Source organism: Dreissena polymorpha, unplaced genomic scaffold, assembly GCF_020536995.1.
Source record: "Dreissena polymorpha isolate Duluth1 unplaced genomic scaffold, UMN_Dpol_1.0 chrUn002, whole genome shotgun sequence".
In the NCBI taxonomy this organism is placed as follows: Eukaryota; Metazoa; Mollusca; class Bivalvia; order Myida; family Dreissenidae; genus Dreissena; species Dreissena polymorpha.
This window is the reverse complement of record NW_026273316.1, coordinates 100,407-118,463: the sequence shown is the minus strand read 5'-3', so window position 1 is coordinate 118,463 and position 18,057 is coordinate 100,407. Positions and strand designations below refer to the sequence as shown.

At 34.5% G+C, this 18,057-nt stretch overlaps 1 protein-coding gene across 2 annotated transcripts in view; it reads left to right on the top strand.

Annotated features, from left to right (window-relative positions):
- LOC127863204 (uncharacterized) overlaps positions 1–18,057 on the top strand; it is a 65,814-nt gene that overhangs the window by 17,044 nt on the left and 30,713 nt on the right. For both annotated transcript variants that reach the window (XM_052402592.1, XM_052402591.1), the window contains exons 8-15: positions 1,601–1,642; positions 5,697–5,738; positions 10,628–10,724; positions 10,912–11,074; positions 13,951–14,143; positions 14,416–14,730; positions 15,659–15,712; positions 15,814–15,847. In XM_052402592.1, the coding sequence (XP_052258552.1) occupies positions 1,604–1,642; positions 5,697–5,738; positions 10,628–10,724; positions 10,912–11,074; positions 13,951–14,143; positions 14,416–14,730; positions 15,659–15,712; positions 15,814–15,847 (937 nt within the window). In that variant the 5' untranslated portion in view covers positions 1,601–1,603. The remainder of the gene's footprint in view (positions 1–1,600; positions 1,643–5,696; positions 5,739–10,627; positions 10,725–10,911; positions 11,075–13,950; positions 14,144–14,415; positions 14,731–15,658; positions 15,713–15,813; positions 15,848–18,057) is intronic.

Here is an 18,057-nt window from a genome sequence, read left to right as displayed (position 1 = left end):
GGTTTCAGCTTCTTTAAAAAAAAGGTACTGAACCTTGAACCAAATGCATCTTATTGTTTGGTTTTTGTTCCTGTTGTGGTTAATATTTTTTAGAAATGCACCATTCTAATTTTGTTTACAATTTATGTTCAAACTGCTTATGAAGCCTGCTTTGTTCAGCAAATACATTTCTTGTTATGGTGGTAAATGTTTTGTTTTCAGAAATGTGTGATGCACATTTATTGTCGTAATAAATAATGAAGGGACCACTTTAAGTGACCCATGTGATACATACCATGCTCGTGTTTAAACACGAAATTTGTTTAAAAACTGTTTAAGCTATGAATACCTGTATAAAGAGCTTCTGGTTAAATGTTTCATGATAAATTATGCACTATTTTCAAGTTCATGTGTATTGAACTCGTCTATAAACAACATATTTCGGATGCAATACAATATTATTTTAAGAATATCAAATTATGTTTTACTTTTAGCTCACCTGAGCACAGCGTGCTCATGGTGATCTTTTGTGATCTCTTTTTGTCCGTCGTGCGTCGTCCGTTGTGCGTCGTCCGTTCTCCGTTGTGCGGCGTCAACAATGCCTTGTTGACTCTCTAGGGGCCAAATTTATAGTCCAATCTTCATGCAATTTGGTCAGAATATTAATCTAAATGGTACCTTCAATGAGTTTGAAAATGGTTACTTTTGCTTGAAAAACATGGCTGCCAAGGGGCGCGAGATTTTTCTTAATATGGCTATAAATGGCTATTGTAAAATCTCGTTAACACTCTAGAGGCCACATTTATTGTCTGATCTTCATGAAACTTGGTCAGAAGATTCATCCCAATAATATCTTGGACGAGTTCAAAAATGATGCCGGTTGGTTGAAAAACATGGCCGCCAGGTGGCGTGGCATTTTTCCTTATATGGCTATAGTAAAAACCTATTAATACTCTAGAGGCCACATTTATTTTCCGATCTTCATGAAACTTGGTCAGAAGATTTGTCCCAATAATATCTTGTTATCTCAGGTGAGCAACTTTGGGCCTTTCAGGCCCTCTTGTTTTATTTGACACAAATATGTTAAGTTCACATGGTCATAAAATGCTCCTGGTGAGCTTTTAATAACGCCTTTTTGTCGTTGGTCGTGCGAAGTGTGTCGTACGTCGTGCATTTACATTGTCAACACATTGGTCGCCACATCTATTTCGCATTCTTCATGAAATTTCATCAGATCATTCGTCACAACGGTAGCTCGACCGATTTGAAACTGGTTCAACCAAACATACAATTCTGATTAATATACAATAACTAGGCAGTTTACTGCTAAAAAACTATAAAAGTTAAGACAACAAAGCTAACATTACTGACTTATGAATGAGGTTAGGACTTCGTGGTTAAACACCAAATTATAAACTCTTATCGGTTACAGAAATTGCGTTTAATATGCAATTTTTGCAGAAACTGAAAACATAGAATACACGATAGGTGTCGATAAGGAGATAGATCACCTGATTCTTGGGGAAAAAAATAGGGCAAATAATTTGAACAAGTTTAATACTAGTAAATTCAAAGACGATAATTCATACTAATAACAGTTTGATATAAATTTATTTCACAGACGATGGACACGAGAAGGATAAAGTTCACTCCGTCTAAACACGTAAGTTCATTTACTTCCATGAATTTTTAAACACAAACGTGAAGTGGAATTTATATGCAACTGAAAGCGATATACCATTTTGATTAAAAGGAAGCTGTTTAGCTCACGAGAGCACATCGTTCTCATGGGGAGCTTTAGTGATCGCCTTTTGTCAGTTGTTTGTCGCCCGTCATACGACGTGCGTCGTCCTTATTCCGTCCTCAACATTTACAAAGGCGACATGTATTGCCAAATTTGTATGAAACTTAGTTTAAATATTTAGATTGAAACTTAGTCGCGTGGGATCAAAAAAGGTCAATAGGTAAAAGAAAAAAGGAAAACTAGTTTTTTAACACTCTACTTGCTACATTTATTACCCAATCACCATGAAGCTCGGTCAGAACATTTGACACAATCATGTTTCATTAGAGATCGAAATTATTTTAATTGTGGTCAAAACTGGGTCACTACGACAAATAAAACGAAAAAGATTGTGAACATCTCAAATGCCACATTTATTGCATAATCTTCATGGAGCGCGGCCAAAATATTTTCCCCAATAATATCTTGTTCAAGAACAAAACTGAGTTACAAGGGAATAAAAACTTCACCAGACGACGATGTTGACATTTTTATTATACCCCCACAAACGAAGTTTAGGGGGGTATATAGGAGTGAGCTTGTCTGTCGGTCGGTCTGTCTGTCGGTTGGTCTGTCGGTCTGTCTGTCGGTCCGCTCTCTAATTCAAGTTGTTTTCATCCGATCTTCACCAAATTTGGTCAGATGTTGTATCTAGATGATGTCTAGGTCAAGTTTGAATATGGGTCATGCCGGGTAAAAAACCCGGTCACAGGGTCACTTAGTGCGTTTTAAACATTTAGCATGGTGTCCGCTCTCTTATTCAAGTTGTTTTCATTCGATCTTCGCGTAGTGCGTTTTAAACATTGAGCATTGTGTCCGCTTTCTAATGCAAGTAGTTTTCATCCGAGCTTCACCAAACTTGATCAGAAGTTGTATCTAGATGATGTCTAGGCCAAGTTCGAATATGGGTCATGCCGGGTCAAAAAGTAGGTCACGTCGTCACTTAGTGCGTTTTAAACATTCAGAATGTTGTCCGCTCTCTAATTCAAGTAGTTTTCATCCCATCTTTACCAAACTTGGTCAGGCGTTTTATGTAGATGATCTCTTCGCAAAGTTTGAGCATGGGCCATTCCGGGCCAAAAACTAGGTCATGTGGTCACTTAGTGCGTTTTTTTAAACATTTAGCATGGTGTCCGCTCTCTATTTCAAGTAGTTTTCATCCGATCTTCACAAAAATGTGACAGAAGTTTTATCTAGATGATCTTAAGGCCAAGTTCGAACATGGACCATGCCAGATCAAAAACTAGGTCACGGGGTCACTTAGTATGTTTTACACATTCAGCATGGTGCCTGCTCTCTAATTCAAGTAGTTTTCATCTGACCTTCACCACACTTAGTCAGAGGTTGTATCTAGATGGTGTGTAGGTCAAGTACGAACATGGGCCATGCAGGGTCAAAAACTAGGTCACGGTGTCACTAAGTGCGTTTTAAACATTGAGCATGGTGTTCGCTGTTTTTTGTGGAGACAACATACAAATTATTATGTGTCAATGCGGCATGTGGGGGTATTCGTCACGTCTGTGACGAAGCTGTAGTTTATTTACACAGCAGAGAAACACTGGCCAAGCCTCTGCAAAGAGGTCACTTGGCAATTCTTTCACAGAATACATATTAATTTCGAAGAAATATGTAGCCAATGTTTCAAAGGGCCTTTTTTCAAATAAACCAAGGAATTGTTTGATTTGATTCATTTGGACCTTCTGGCGGGAATTTTCTTTTGATTTAAATTGGTTTTCTGAGAAGAACAGCTACGCCGAAAACATACATCCATTATTCTATGAGCATGGATGTTCGAGTGGTCTTAGCGTAAGGCTTTTATTCCAGGGGTCAGTAGTTCGAGACCAGTTGAAGGTTACTTTTGTCTTTCTGTAATTACATTCTTGTTGTTGTACTGAAGCTTTTTAGATCCAATTTTTACATTTATCAATATAAAGCATTTAATGACAATCTTTAATATCTGCCAAAATATGTGATTAGGTCCCTTTAACATCAATTTGTCCTGGCATTACTATTTTTGCCTTATGTTTTATGGTACATGCTTTATTTATTGAACAACTTTTTAGTGTTATTTATTTGCAGTTTGATGTATGTTGTACACAAGGCATGTGTTGTTGTTAGTACTATACTTACTGACCTTAATGCATTTAAATATCGAATGGTCAATGTTGAATGAGAAATTAATTCGATTGATATTAATGCGACATTTTCCATGTTTTGTTTTTGTACTTCCCGGATACATTTACCACCTTTCATTTTTCGCACAACTATATTTGTTTTATCGGCAATAACTTTGACATTTGCTGTTTATGCCTCATAATTTAATAAAGATTGAAAATTTATCATGAATCAATTTACACTATAATTTCAAGTTGTATGAAACGAAACATACAAGTCTGATTAATATACAATAAATAGGCAGTTTTACTGCTAAAAACACTATACCAGTTAAGACAATAAAGCTAACATTACTGACGTCTGAATGAGGTTTGGACCTCGTGGTTTAACATCAAATTATAAACTCTTATAGGTTACAGTTTTTGGATTCAATATGCAATTTTTGTAGAAACTGAATACATAGAATATACTGCACCCAACGTTGCTGCAACGTTGTATTTAGGTTGTATTCAAACGTTGCAGTTTTGTTTTCACAAAGGTGAATATGAAATATGTCCTGACGTTTTTTTCCCAACGTTGCTGCAACGTTATATAAAGGTTGCATTTAAACGTTGTAAATTTAAATTAACTATCAAGTATGTAAAAACAAACCACATTTATCTATCTATCTCTGTTTACTTATAACCGCTTTGTCGAGTTTAATTAGGCATATGTGGGCATTGTCGAGTCCGTTTCCTAGGAAAAACCAGTACTTGGTGTATATGAAAGAGAACGCTCCCCGAGTAGGAATCGAACCCAAGAACTCCCGATAGTAAGGCGGACACTTCATCCACTACACCACCGCGACGTCTGGAAGTTTCAGCCAATATTGTTAACTTAAACAATTTATTTTTAGTAAAAGTTCATCTTTAACATCTTGCAGCTGATCAGTAAAATTAAAAAATTGAATTTATAAAATTTACAAGAAATCATCTTTTCATTCATGCGATGCAGGGACTGTATTATTATAAAGTACTGTAAACTTACCAATCGTTACACGAAGAAGGATGTGTTTCTGATATACAGATATACTTTAATTTCGACTTTGACTGGTAATTTTCTGGTTATACTTCCGACTATCGCTCTACGCACAAACATTCAAACTGGCCTGCAAAACAATAGTGAACAAATGTTTATGTTATCCTACAAGCCAAATAATTATTTGAAAAAAAAAGTATACATTCCACCTAGCGGCGATACTGAATTCGAGGGAAAAACAAGTGGCGATAATGAATTGAAGGGACAAAACTGTAGAAAAATTGCAGACGCTTAAAGAGTGCACAATTACCTAGAAGCAACGTTGTTGTAACATCCTTCTTAAACGCTGAAGCGACGTTTCGTTGCAGAAACGTGAGAAAACTGTAGAAAAATTGCAGACGCTTAAAGAGTGCACAATTACCTAGAAGCAACATTGTTGTAACATCCTTCTTAAACGCTCGAGCGACGTTTCGTTGCAGAAACGTTCGGAATTGGTTACTAATGTCGCGACCAGAATGCAACGTTTCTGAAACGTCATTGCAACGTCACGATGAAAGGTCCCTGTAACGTTTTGTATTCAACGTTATGGTAACGTTCGGTAATAGTTGCCGACGTTGCGACCTAAATATTACGTTTCGGCAAAGTTCGTTAAACGATTGATACCCACTGAGTGTCGATAATGAGATAGTTTATCTGTTTTTTGGCGAAAAAGATAGGACAAATAATGTGTACAAGTTTAATAGTAATACATTAACAGACGATAATTCATACTAATTACAGTTTAATATAAATTTATTCACAGACGATGGAAACGAGAAAGATAAAGTTTACTCCGACCAAAGACGTAAGTTCATTTCCTCCATATATATTTTTAAACACAAATTAATTTATGTGCAACTGAAAGCAATGTACCATTTTGATAATTATGAAGCTGTTTAGTTTTTTTTGTCGTCCGTCGTATGACGTGCGTCGTCCTTATTCCGTCCTCAACATTTACAGAGGGGACATGTGTAGCCCAATTTTTATGAAACTTAGTTAAAATATTCAGGTTTAAACTAAGTCGAGTTGGATCAAAAAAAGGTCAATAGGTAAAAGAAAAGTAAAACTAGTTTTTGAACACTCTACATGCTACATTTATTACCCAATCACCATGAAACTCGGTCAGAACATTTGACGCAATGATGTTGCATCAGAAATTATATTTATTGCGGTCAAATTTGCGTCACTACGACAAATGAAACGAAAAAGATTGTGAACACCTCAAATGCCTCATTTATTGCCTAATCTTCATGTCAAAATATTTTCCCCAAGAACAAAACTGAGTTACAAGGGAATACACACTAGATCACTGGGTAAAACTACAGAAAAAGCTTTTGAATACTCTAGTGCCCACATTCATATCAAATTTTCATGCGACATGGCCAGAACATTTGTCAAAATTATATTTAAAACGCGTTCGTAAGGTACAAAATTAGATTTCTATGTCAAATTAAAGAAAAAGTAAACACCATATTACTTTCGAGGCCACATTTATTGCCGAATCTCACGTCCCAATATTATCTTGGCCAAATTCAAAAAAAATGGTTCCCGGCCGTTAAAAATAGGGTTGAGAAGTTTCCTTATATTGTCATGGTTAAAAATTGTGAACACTATCACATTTTCTACCCAATCATATGCAACTTGATCAGAACAATTTTCTAATGATATCTTGGACGAGTTTTAAAATGGTTCCGGTCCGTAACAAAACATGTTCGCCAGGGGCGCAGGGCAGAATGGATAAAATAAAACAGTCTGTATACTCTAGATAGGCGTCACATTTTTTTTTATAATTTTCATGACACTTCCTCACAACATAAATGTCCCAATGATGTATTGACTGAGATCAAAACTGGGTCGCATGGGGTCATATTCTATGTGGCTATGTTAAATTAAAGAAAAAGCTTGCGAACATTGCAAACATTCGAGAGGTCACATTTATTGCCAAATCGTTATGAGACTTGGTAAAGGAAATGTGTCCCAATTATATATCGATCAAATTCAAAACTGGATCACAAGAGATCAAAAACTAGGCTCTATGTCAAATTAAATACAAAGCGTGTGAACACTTAAGAGTCCACATTTATGGGCTTTTATTTATGAACAATGGTCAGAACATTTGTCCCAATATGAAAATTTAACAACATTTGAAAGTACTGTAATGTGCTAAGCGTGTTAGTTTAATCAATATTAACTAATAATTGCAAAACATACAGTATTTTACAGTTTCCTTTTTTTCGTTGTTCATAGTCATCTAGTTGACCATCCCTTTAAAATCGATTATCGTCAGAGAGCTCGCGTATGGAAGGGAAAGCCCGCCAATAATATTCATCACCAGAAATGTTGCACGTGTTGATTATTCTGTTCATTTGTTTAACAGAGCATTTTTAAAGTGCTTAATTACAACGTTTGAATATACGTTGTTTACAAATGTAAAGCGTAAAATATTGTTTGTTGTGATTCTACAAAATCGATATGCAAATAAATTAATTTTGAATAAGGAAATATGGTCATTTTCACTCGATCAATGTCCACATTACTTTTAATATGTGTAGAATTGCACATTGTAATTGACATAAATTTACAGTTTTTGAACTTCTACAGTTGTAAATGTTTAAATACACACATGCAACTCCTTAAACTACATATCTTGGAAATGACTTGTGTAATGAAGTGATAAGAGTTGTGCGTTGATTATTCGATTTCAAAATACAAGTAAATGTATATTTTATGCGTTGAACCTTTAATTTTTTCATTCATTGGACAGTTTTAATTGGAAAATTCACATGATACACTTTTGTGATATTTCTTTTCTCCACTTAAAAAAAAACATTGAAAACGAAAACTTAAAATATCAAACATTGGTGATTTAAACGAAAAGTATTTGACATGTATATATATAAACTATAAATATAGTTTATGGATTTGACTGTAACATACAAACTACACATATTATATTTTGAGAGATGTTTAAATTCTACAGAGATCAATTAGACTTTTCCTTTCTTGAGGTTTGCAACATGGAACATATCAATTGATCATGTGCAACATTTATGGGGATAAATATTTTGTGCTTGCCCTTCCATAGTATAATTTAATAATTTGTGGTTATCTAAGTAGAGACAATCTAGCAACAATTGCGAAGCAGAGCTCCGCCTTTTTATGTTATCTATTATTCCTCTCTGATAGTGTACAGTGAAGTAGAAACTTTCTTAATGTGTGTATCCTCCATGTAATTAGATGAATAATAAAATGCTTAACCGTTTACGTATTTGTCTATTTATCCATTACACTCTCGGACATAACATATGTCCGTAAACCGCGGAATGTTTAAACACAATTTGAAAGCGAAATCATTGACTATGTCAATTGTTGCTAGATTGTCTATACTTAGTTGACCACAAATTATAAAAGTATACAGTCATCTTTCAGACAACCGTTTATCATTATTCTTCAATAAAATAATTTCCGTGAAAGTAACTGTGTTCAAGCCATTGTATTAGTTGTTGACAGTATTTAATTGACAGTATTTAATACACGAATTCTGCAAACGGGTACATATAAGTCTACATGTTGTGAACGTATCGTAGATTACTTAATTAGCCGGTTTTATAAACATCATATCGTAAACCGGAATCATTCTTGTATAAACATTTCAATGTATACCGTCTTGGGAATTATACCCCATGACATTTCATTGCGATACAATGAGAGGTTTGAAACACTCTAAATATTTGTGAGGTTGTCCATTTTATTCTCTGAAATAGTATATGATCACGCACACTAGGTAATGAAATAAACATATATAGTTTGCATGCACATTAAATACATATGTATCCGCATGCAAGGAACATTAGTCAATATCACATTAAGAAACTTCAGAACCATTATCAGGAGAGAACAAAACCATTATACATCTGAAGTTCACAACTTATAAACAATCTGAATTAATTAATTTATACTTTTATACATACATATGCTGTTTCTATTAGATCGATTGTCCTGAACAACGATATATTGCTAAATAAAAATATCCAAGTAAATCAAACATATAAATTAATTATCGTACTGAAAATAGTATCACATCACGCGCAGCTCAATTCGCCGTGCACTATTCCAGTGACACGTGGAAAGACTTGAGGTTATGATTAGTCGGTTCCTCATTACGTACTTTCCTCATTCGGAAACCACAAGATAATATATTTGCATATACTTAAAGTCTGTAAACTGACACTACCCTGGTGCTTACATCTTTCTTGTACTAACATACATATATAGTTTGCATGCACATTAAATACATATGTATCCGCATTCAATGAACATTAGTCAATATCACATTAAGAAACCTCAGAACCATTATCAGGAGAGAACAAAACCATTATACATCTGAAGTTCACGACTTATAAACAATCTGAATTAATTAATTTATACTTTTATACATACATATGCTGTTTCTATTAGATCGATTGTCCTGAACAACGATATCTTGCTAAATAAAAAAATCCAAGTAAATCAAACATATAAATTAATTATCGTACTGAAAATAGTATCACATCACGCGCAGCTCAGTTCGCCGTGCACTCTTCCAGTGACACGTGGAAAGACTTGAGGTTATGATTAGTCGGTTTCTCATTACGTACTTTCCTCATTCGGAAACCACAAGATAATATATTTGCATATACTTTAAGTCTGTAAACTGACACTACCCTGGTGCTTACATCTTTCTTGTAATAACAATATTTTTCCTAACGAAATACCATTACCTGGATGCTACCCAGCATATAAACATGTAGCGTGTTAAGAGATTTCTACTATACTCTGATTATAAAATCATGATACCAACATATGTACTAATAAGATAGGTCTTTAGGACATTGTTTTGCGTTTAAAATTTAAATATATGTGTATGGGTGAACGCCTTTTAAATATTAGTTATGAATTTGTCCTACATTTTAAGTGACGCAATAAAGTTTCATTCTAACATTCAATTGCTATATTATTATTTTCTGATTTAACATAAATGATTGTAAAACCTATAAAACTGAATTTTATGTGTACTACAACGGCTTATCAGGAGTGTATATCCTGTTTTCATGTAAATCCTGACAGGGCACTAAATCATTATTAAGTATTGTTATAGGGTGCATACTGATATTATTTATTTAATGAATGCAAAAACGAATTAAATGTGTTGGTTTAAAGTGATATTATGGGCATTTTCCAATGTTGAATTGAGCTGAAAAGAATTAACAGGTCAAAGGATTTAGTGAAAATGTGGTTACTGACCAATTTTCTGCAAGTTATCTTTCTACCAGTTATTTATAAAATATATAAATTATATTCGATATTTTACATGACTCACCCAGTCCTCTAAGCCGAAATGATCCGTAAAACAAAATAGTGTCTTTGTGTCGTATGAACGAATCTGCACTAAAAATGAATTTAGATTCACATCGTAAATCTAATCATTTCTGTCGTCAGTTGTCAAAACGAAAGTACGGTTGATATTCAAATGCATTATTTTTCTCTTTCCGGGATATTGTTTTAGTATGTTGATGCTGCATTAACAAATATAAGTGTGTATGAAGTGAAAAATAAACAACGGTTGCAATAGACACCTATAAACTGTTAGATGCCCATAATATCACTTTAATATTGTTGCGAATATTAGCTATTTAAAATAAGTGTGCTTTTTAGATTTCGCAAACATATGATAACAATGACTGGAAGAAATACATACTGGAAGAAAAGGATCCACCTGGATTCACGGTTAAGACAGTAAATGATTACATTGGTAATATACCCATCTTGATTTATTCTGCACCTAAAAGAAAATGTTCATATCATCAACTATTACAAAATATATAATAAAGACAAAGCAGATGCATTACAAAATTTGGCACTTAGATATTGCGATTAACTAGGTTTCTTTTTTAAACATGATTATTTTAAAAGAATTAAACAAGTTACATTTATTTCAGGCAAAGGTGTGTTTGTGATCGATAAAAAACCAAAAGGATCGTTTTTATTTGAGTACGCAGGTGAACTTATTTCCAAAGCAGAAGCTCTCCATCGCGAAAAGAAATACCCAAGGCATCTAGGATCGTATCTGTTCTTTTTCAAGAGCGGAACCAAAGAGTTTTGGTACGATGTTTATATTGATAACAGTTATGAGCTACTCGATATTCCTGTGCTGAGCATTTGTGGTCACCTCTTTTCTGTCTTGAGAAAGTCTGTTTAAAGATTTATTCAATATTAATACTGCATGTTTACATCAAAATTGAAACATACATGTTGTCTATTTGGGTTATTTTACTACACAACATATACATCGGAATTGAAGTTGTGATGTCCAAATCGAACAACTGATACCATATGCAATGACTTCTAAACAGTATCCTATGATTTATTTGTAAAGTTCAAGATCAAGTCTGGTAAAATATCGTTTCTATGAAAGTTTATATATATTGTTTTATAAACTTAAAAGACCTAACGTGAAAACCTCTAGGCATTTGCTTATCGATATGTTACAAAGGATATTTTTTCTCTAGATAAATGATTTAAATTATGTGCTTGTGGTGAAACGAATCGAATAATTTCAGGACGTTTCTACATGACAACATATATCAAACATTCAAACATGATGTATAAATATATACAGAGAGAGCACAACATTTATCTTAGATAATACGAGGCCTAAATCCCAGCAAACGAAATATGAAAGTTAGTATATAGGAATCAGTTTGTCGACTTGCCGTTCGGTCGACTATTGGTTTGTTTATCTGTTACAGTTGAAATAATTTGACATACTACATTGTTATAAGAAGATTGTATATCAATTTACACTGACGCGAACTAATTGTGAGAATTGATGACGAGTTAACTTGACAAACGACATCATTATTAAAAAATAGTTATAAAACCGGCCCTTGAACCTCAACTGATTGTGTTTTTTTGTGCACACATAATATGACGACTATCTTCTGCATGTGTCACGGTAGTGAACTGGAGCTAAAATATGTAATCAGCATGTAGTGTAGAAGTGCAAGTCGCACTTCATACGTGCTGACTAACGTACCCAACGTAATAGGACCTTGAACTTGTGCATACTTTATGCTTTGTCCGCTCATGATGTGAACTTTGTTGTGAATCAACAACTCCTTCATTACTTAAGCGACTCAATTGAAACTATGATGAAATATGTCATCAGTACGTAGTGTAGATGAGCCAGACACAAATTGCGCCAGTGTTTTGTTTCTTTTGTCCACACTGAAATATTCACAGTATTAAAGGGGCGGCATGATATTTTATTCACCTTTCAGACAAAGCGTATGTTTGACTTAGCGAGTATTTTCCGGACAAATTGTCATGTCCGGTTGCATATCTCCTTAAATGTGGAGAATTTTGTCTCATGTGGTACCTTGATTTGCGCTTGTGCGGTGCTATTTATATTACTATGTGGATCTCAAAGTTCAACGGGATGAAATATGTTAACATTAAGGAGTTAAAGAATGAATAGTCAATTTTACCCAAAATGCTGGTGTCAATTTCAGGAAAACAAACTTATTGAATACTGTGGCATTGAAAACTTGATTTACAACTTAAATTTAACGAAATAAATAGAACGTCCGGAAAATACTGCTGTCCGAAAAATACCAGTACTTATATGATTTTGAGCAGAAGTTATGTTTAAGAACTATTAGTTCACTCATGACAAATTAAAAGTAAACCAGGTTGCTGAATGAGAAAATTTCTGCTCGTTGTTACCGTTATGCGCTGTTGTATGTGTTTGTCAAAGTAGAATGAATTTAATGTCTCAGCTGAATTATAGCTTCAATAGTTAGAATAACTTCATGTAGACTTTTGATAACTTTGTAAGCGGCCAAGCATTAACTTTTTTTGTTCAGCTTACAAAGTGCTCAGGGTAAACTAATGTGACCGGTCTTTGTCCGCCGTCCGTCGTCGTTCGTCGACATGTTTGCTTAAATAACATCTCATAAACAGCTAGACTAATCTTGATAAAAGTTGGCAGGAATGTTTCTTGCATTAATCCCTTTAACAGATGCCCAACGAATTGCATTCCATAAATTACTCTGGTTACCATTGCAACCGAAAGTTTTCCGTATATGCATATAACAAAAACATAAAAAGTTTTCATCGCGGAAACCACAATGCGTAGAGCTTAGATATTGGGCACGAAACATGGTCTAATAGACCCATACCACGATTGTTCAATTATGTATCTGGGGTCAATATTTGCTCCTTACTGGGAGAAAAAATGTTTTCAATATATTATTTAGTGCAAACTTTAAAAATCCGAAACTGTACGGATATTTTGATATTGTGCATGAAACTTCTTCTAATTGACTTCTACCAAGATTGTTCACTTTATTCCTCTTGGGTTAAAAATACCCCAACCCTTAGGGTCAATCAGTTCTCCTTATTTGATTATATTAAAGTGCGCAAAGAAGAAACAGGTGAAAACAATGCATAAAACGTTTTTTTTCTTTATCTACAAGGCCTAGAACATAGATATTTGGAAAGGAATATAATCCAGTAGCCTCTACCAAGATTGTTAAATAATGGTCTTATGTGTTAAAATCAGTCATCACCCGCCTTTGTTTAATAGAATTCCTTAAAATCTTGTCCCGCTAAGGTTCAAACGTTTCATGCCCGAGAGTAGCATGACTAATTTAGACTTAAATAACAACATAACTTCTCCTCTCAAACAGTATGGTCAGAATTTAATCATGTGGTATATATCATCGTGTAATGATACTTTTATTAGTTTATTCAATTTGTCCGCCTGTGGTAAAAGCAGATCACACCCTTTTTGCTAGTAAAAAATGTTTTCTCATAAGCCACAATGTCCTGAGGTCAGATATTCGGCTTGACACGTGTTCTTATGATACTTGCTGATGATTTCAAAATAGTTCAAGTATCTAGAAAAAACTTAGGTCAGCTTTGTGGTATAGGAGCATCATGACCCTCTTGTAATATCTTATATATGTTTTTTATAGTGTTGATGCAACTTTCTCAAAACAGTTGGGTCGTTTTGTAAACGATGGGATTGGGAGTACAAAAAATGCAGAGCTCCGTGTCGTTATTCTCCACCACAAACCTCACTTATGCATTTTTGCAACACGACATTTACATCCAGGAGAAGAGATTCGTTTCAATTACGGTGTAAACAACTTACCATGGAGACTTGAGGTAAGCATAATTGTTTACATCAAACAATTATACTTAAATAAATTAAATATCACACCTACTAGGAAATTTTGTAGAAACAGTATTTGCATTTAGAATTACAATAGCCGCTTTTAAGCTAATGCATTCCATTCGGCTTTTGTGCAAAATCACAACAACGACTAGCCTGAGTTTGGTGTTGACGTCGTTTAAAGGTATGCAGATTCATTCGTGCATTCCAATTTAGAGCTTGTGAAAAAGTAAATTAATAAAAAAATGCCATATTTTTTTTACAGAACTCAATCACATCTTCAATTGGACAAGTTGGTCTGACTCGCAAGAAACACAATGACACAAAGAACAACAGAGTTAACATGATAAGCAGTGTCGGTGCTGAAACTTGCACCGACATTAATACAATGACAGAAACAGGACAACAATATCTTAAAACGGACGGAAATAAAGGGAACAAGCGCAAGTTTAATCTTGGAAGTAATGATGCCTGTGCGCTTGACTCAACAATATGCCAGACAACCAATGTAAACAAAGTTACCACAAAAAAAGACAAAACTAGCCTTTTAGATACAGATGGTTATAATGAAGAATTGTACGTAAGTAATTTTAACAGGTTTTCTGTAAGAGAAATTGCGTAATATGTCTCTTAGTGAATGTGTGAAACATAAACATGTATTTGTTGTAGCAATGATTTTTTGAAAAAAAAAACGCGTAGTGGATTCATTTTTTAATCAAAGCGCTGACGGCACTATATGTGTTCGCTGTTGTATAAGTTTAGACGCAACTCAGTTTTAAAAATTATATTATAGCTTTTTATATTGCAAGTTTTAAATGAACACAATCCATTCAAATTTATAAAGAGTGTGTCTTAAAGCACAGCTCCAAATGTTTGTTTTTAATCATTAATAAAAAATATAATTTAAGCTTAATTTAGGCTTCATTTTGGGAAAACAGGACTTAATGCATATGCATTAATTGTCAGACACTCTTTAAAAGAAAAACATTATTAAATCAGAAATGTCATCATTGATTAGCTTGTGCGTATTGTACAGGCTAATCAGTGTGCACAGGCTAATCTTATTTGACATGCATTAAGCCCCGTTTTCCCTGAAAGCAGCCAGTATGTACAGATTTCAATGATAAATACTAGACTGGCCAATGTCGTCTTACAAGATGTTAAACACTATTAGTCATATACACCCACTTCAGTGAAAAGGCAGATGTGGTGGTTATCTTTCCTAGCAGACGCTTCTAGCATAAATTTGTCGTCTGCTAATGTTACTGAAACAGGCAGTGGTTGTCTTTCCATAGCGTAGTTAAGCAGTTAAGCGCATACTGATTTGCAAAATATGCTCTGTAACTTTAGCCTGAGCAAACGCTCTCACTAATGAAATGACATAATTGTTATGTTTATATGATTCATTACTTTACAGCACGACTCAAATAACCAACACTTAACCGTCAGTAATTTCTTTAATAGCATGTATTCAAGATTAACTGGTTGGTTTCACGATTGTGTTGCAGGCAACTCCTTTAAGCAGTATTTCAAGCCAGATGGAAAACGTCAATCAAGTTTCGGTAGGCACATACATAATTATAACATAAATAAAGTGAATTCAAGATTGAAATGTAAAACACTGAAATAATACGAATAAATGTGTGTTTCTTTGCTTTAATAGGCAAATCACGGAGGTCTTTGTGTCAACAACACAGGTACTAGTAACTTTAGTTTATGTTTAACTTTCAAAGCTGTCGTTTCTCTGTATTTATCGGCAGCTTCCTAGTATGTTTTATTATTCGGCAGCTTCCTAGTATGTTTTACCAATCTATTACATACGATTCAATATAATTGACGAAGTTTAGTGGGTTATATAGGAGTGAGCTTTTCTGTCTGTCTGTCGGTCGGTCAGTATTAAGTGTCCGCTCTCTAATTCTAGTTGTTTTCATCCGATCTTCACTTAACTTGGTCAGATGTTGTATCTAGATGAAGTCTAGGTCAAGTCCGAATATGGGACATGTCGGGTCAAAAACTAGGTCACGGGGTCACTCTCTAATTCAAATAGTTGTCATCCAATCTTCAACAAACTTGGTTGGAAGTTGTATCTAGATGATGTCTAGGTCAAGTTTGAAAATGGGTTATTCCGGGTCAAAACCTAGGTCGAGGGGTCAATTAAGTGCGTTTTAAACATTCAGCATGTTGTCCGCTCTCTAATTCATGTAGTTTTCATCCGATCTTCACCAAACTTATTCAGAAGTTTTATTTATATGATCTTAAGGCCAACTTCGAAATCGGACCATGCCTGATCAAAAACTAGGTCACGGGGTCACTTAGTACGTTTTACACATTCAGCATGGTGTCCGCTCTCTAATTCAAGTAGTTTTCTTCCGATCTTCACCAAACTTAGTCATAAGTTGTATCTAGATGAAGTGTAAGTCAAGTTTAAACATGGGCCATGCCGGGTTGAAAACTAGGTCACGGGGTCACTTAGTGCGTTACAAACATTGAGCATAGTGTCCGCTGTTTTTTGTTAAGACAACATGCAAAATATTCTTTGTCAATGCGGAATGTGGGGGTATTCGTCACGTCTGTGACAAAGCTCTAGTTTAAATGTCTAATGAATATCGTGAGAAGAACTATAAAATTTATTCGTGAACAGCGACAAAGTGACGTTGTTTTAAGCAAATACTGGCCCAGGGTTAGGGTTTCACGATCGTCAAATTGTTGCACTGTGTATATTCTTATTGTCCCCTACCGATGAAACTGTTTGCGCTCTGTCTGTCGGTCTGTCAGTCAGTCTGTCAGTCAGTTCAGTCTGTCACACTTTTCTGGATCCTGCAATAACTTTTGAAAGTTCTTTTTATGTTTTCATAAAACTTGAATCATGGAAAGATGGCTATAAGGACATTATGCACATCATTTCATGTGTTCCTACGTCAAGAATTCTTGTTGCTATGGCAACAAATAACAACAAATATTCTGAAAATAGTGGAGTTTCACCCGTAGGGGACCATATTGCTTGGCAATCTCTTGTTTTATCCGACTTTTTGTAGTAGCTTACAACGTGCAATGTCGGCACTTAATGTGATGAAATTACAAATATTATTTTTCTCAACGAAAGCATGTATCAACTATAACAATGAAATGTTTAAATAAAATAAGAAATCTATCAATACCTTCATAAACTCAGCCGAGCTTACAGTAAAATTTCGAAATTAGGTCCGATCCGTTAAAAAATATGGCCTTTATGTGTTGGACAGTTTTCCTTATTTGACTATGGAAATAAACTAGACGTCAAATCTCATCCTTATCATCATGAGAATTTGTTAAAAAACGTTCTATTGATATAATGGACGATTTCGAAATTCGCAAAATGGTCCCGATCGGTAAAGCAAACAGAGGCATTCGGAAGTTTCTCTCTATGTGTATATTGAAAACGTGTTTACACTCTGTAAGTAACAATATTATTTATTTTTGAAAGATATTGTTATAAATGACCACACCCCCACACTATACACCCCTCTCCCACTCCACTTCCCGTTTTGAATGAAGTATTGAGACAGGTCTCTTCACCCTAAAAATAGATGAGCGGTCTGTTTTTATCATGCTATATGTACCTTAACATAAAAATACACATACGTTAGCTTGGGTTAAATACTATGTATTACGGCGCTGTTTCTGTCATGTCCTATTGACTAAACACTCTAAACTAGTATTGAATATCTTACATAGAATAAATTAATCTTTTACATATAGCAGAAAGACTATTGCCAGAAATTATTTTATTCAGTAACTTTTGGGTGCGTAAACGCACGACAGCAGATATTATATATGACTGCTGGCATAAATTGTAACCGCGGTGATAATTTTGTAACTGCGCTTACGTTGTCACAATAATAAGTATAACCGCAGTTATATTTTACAA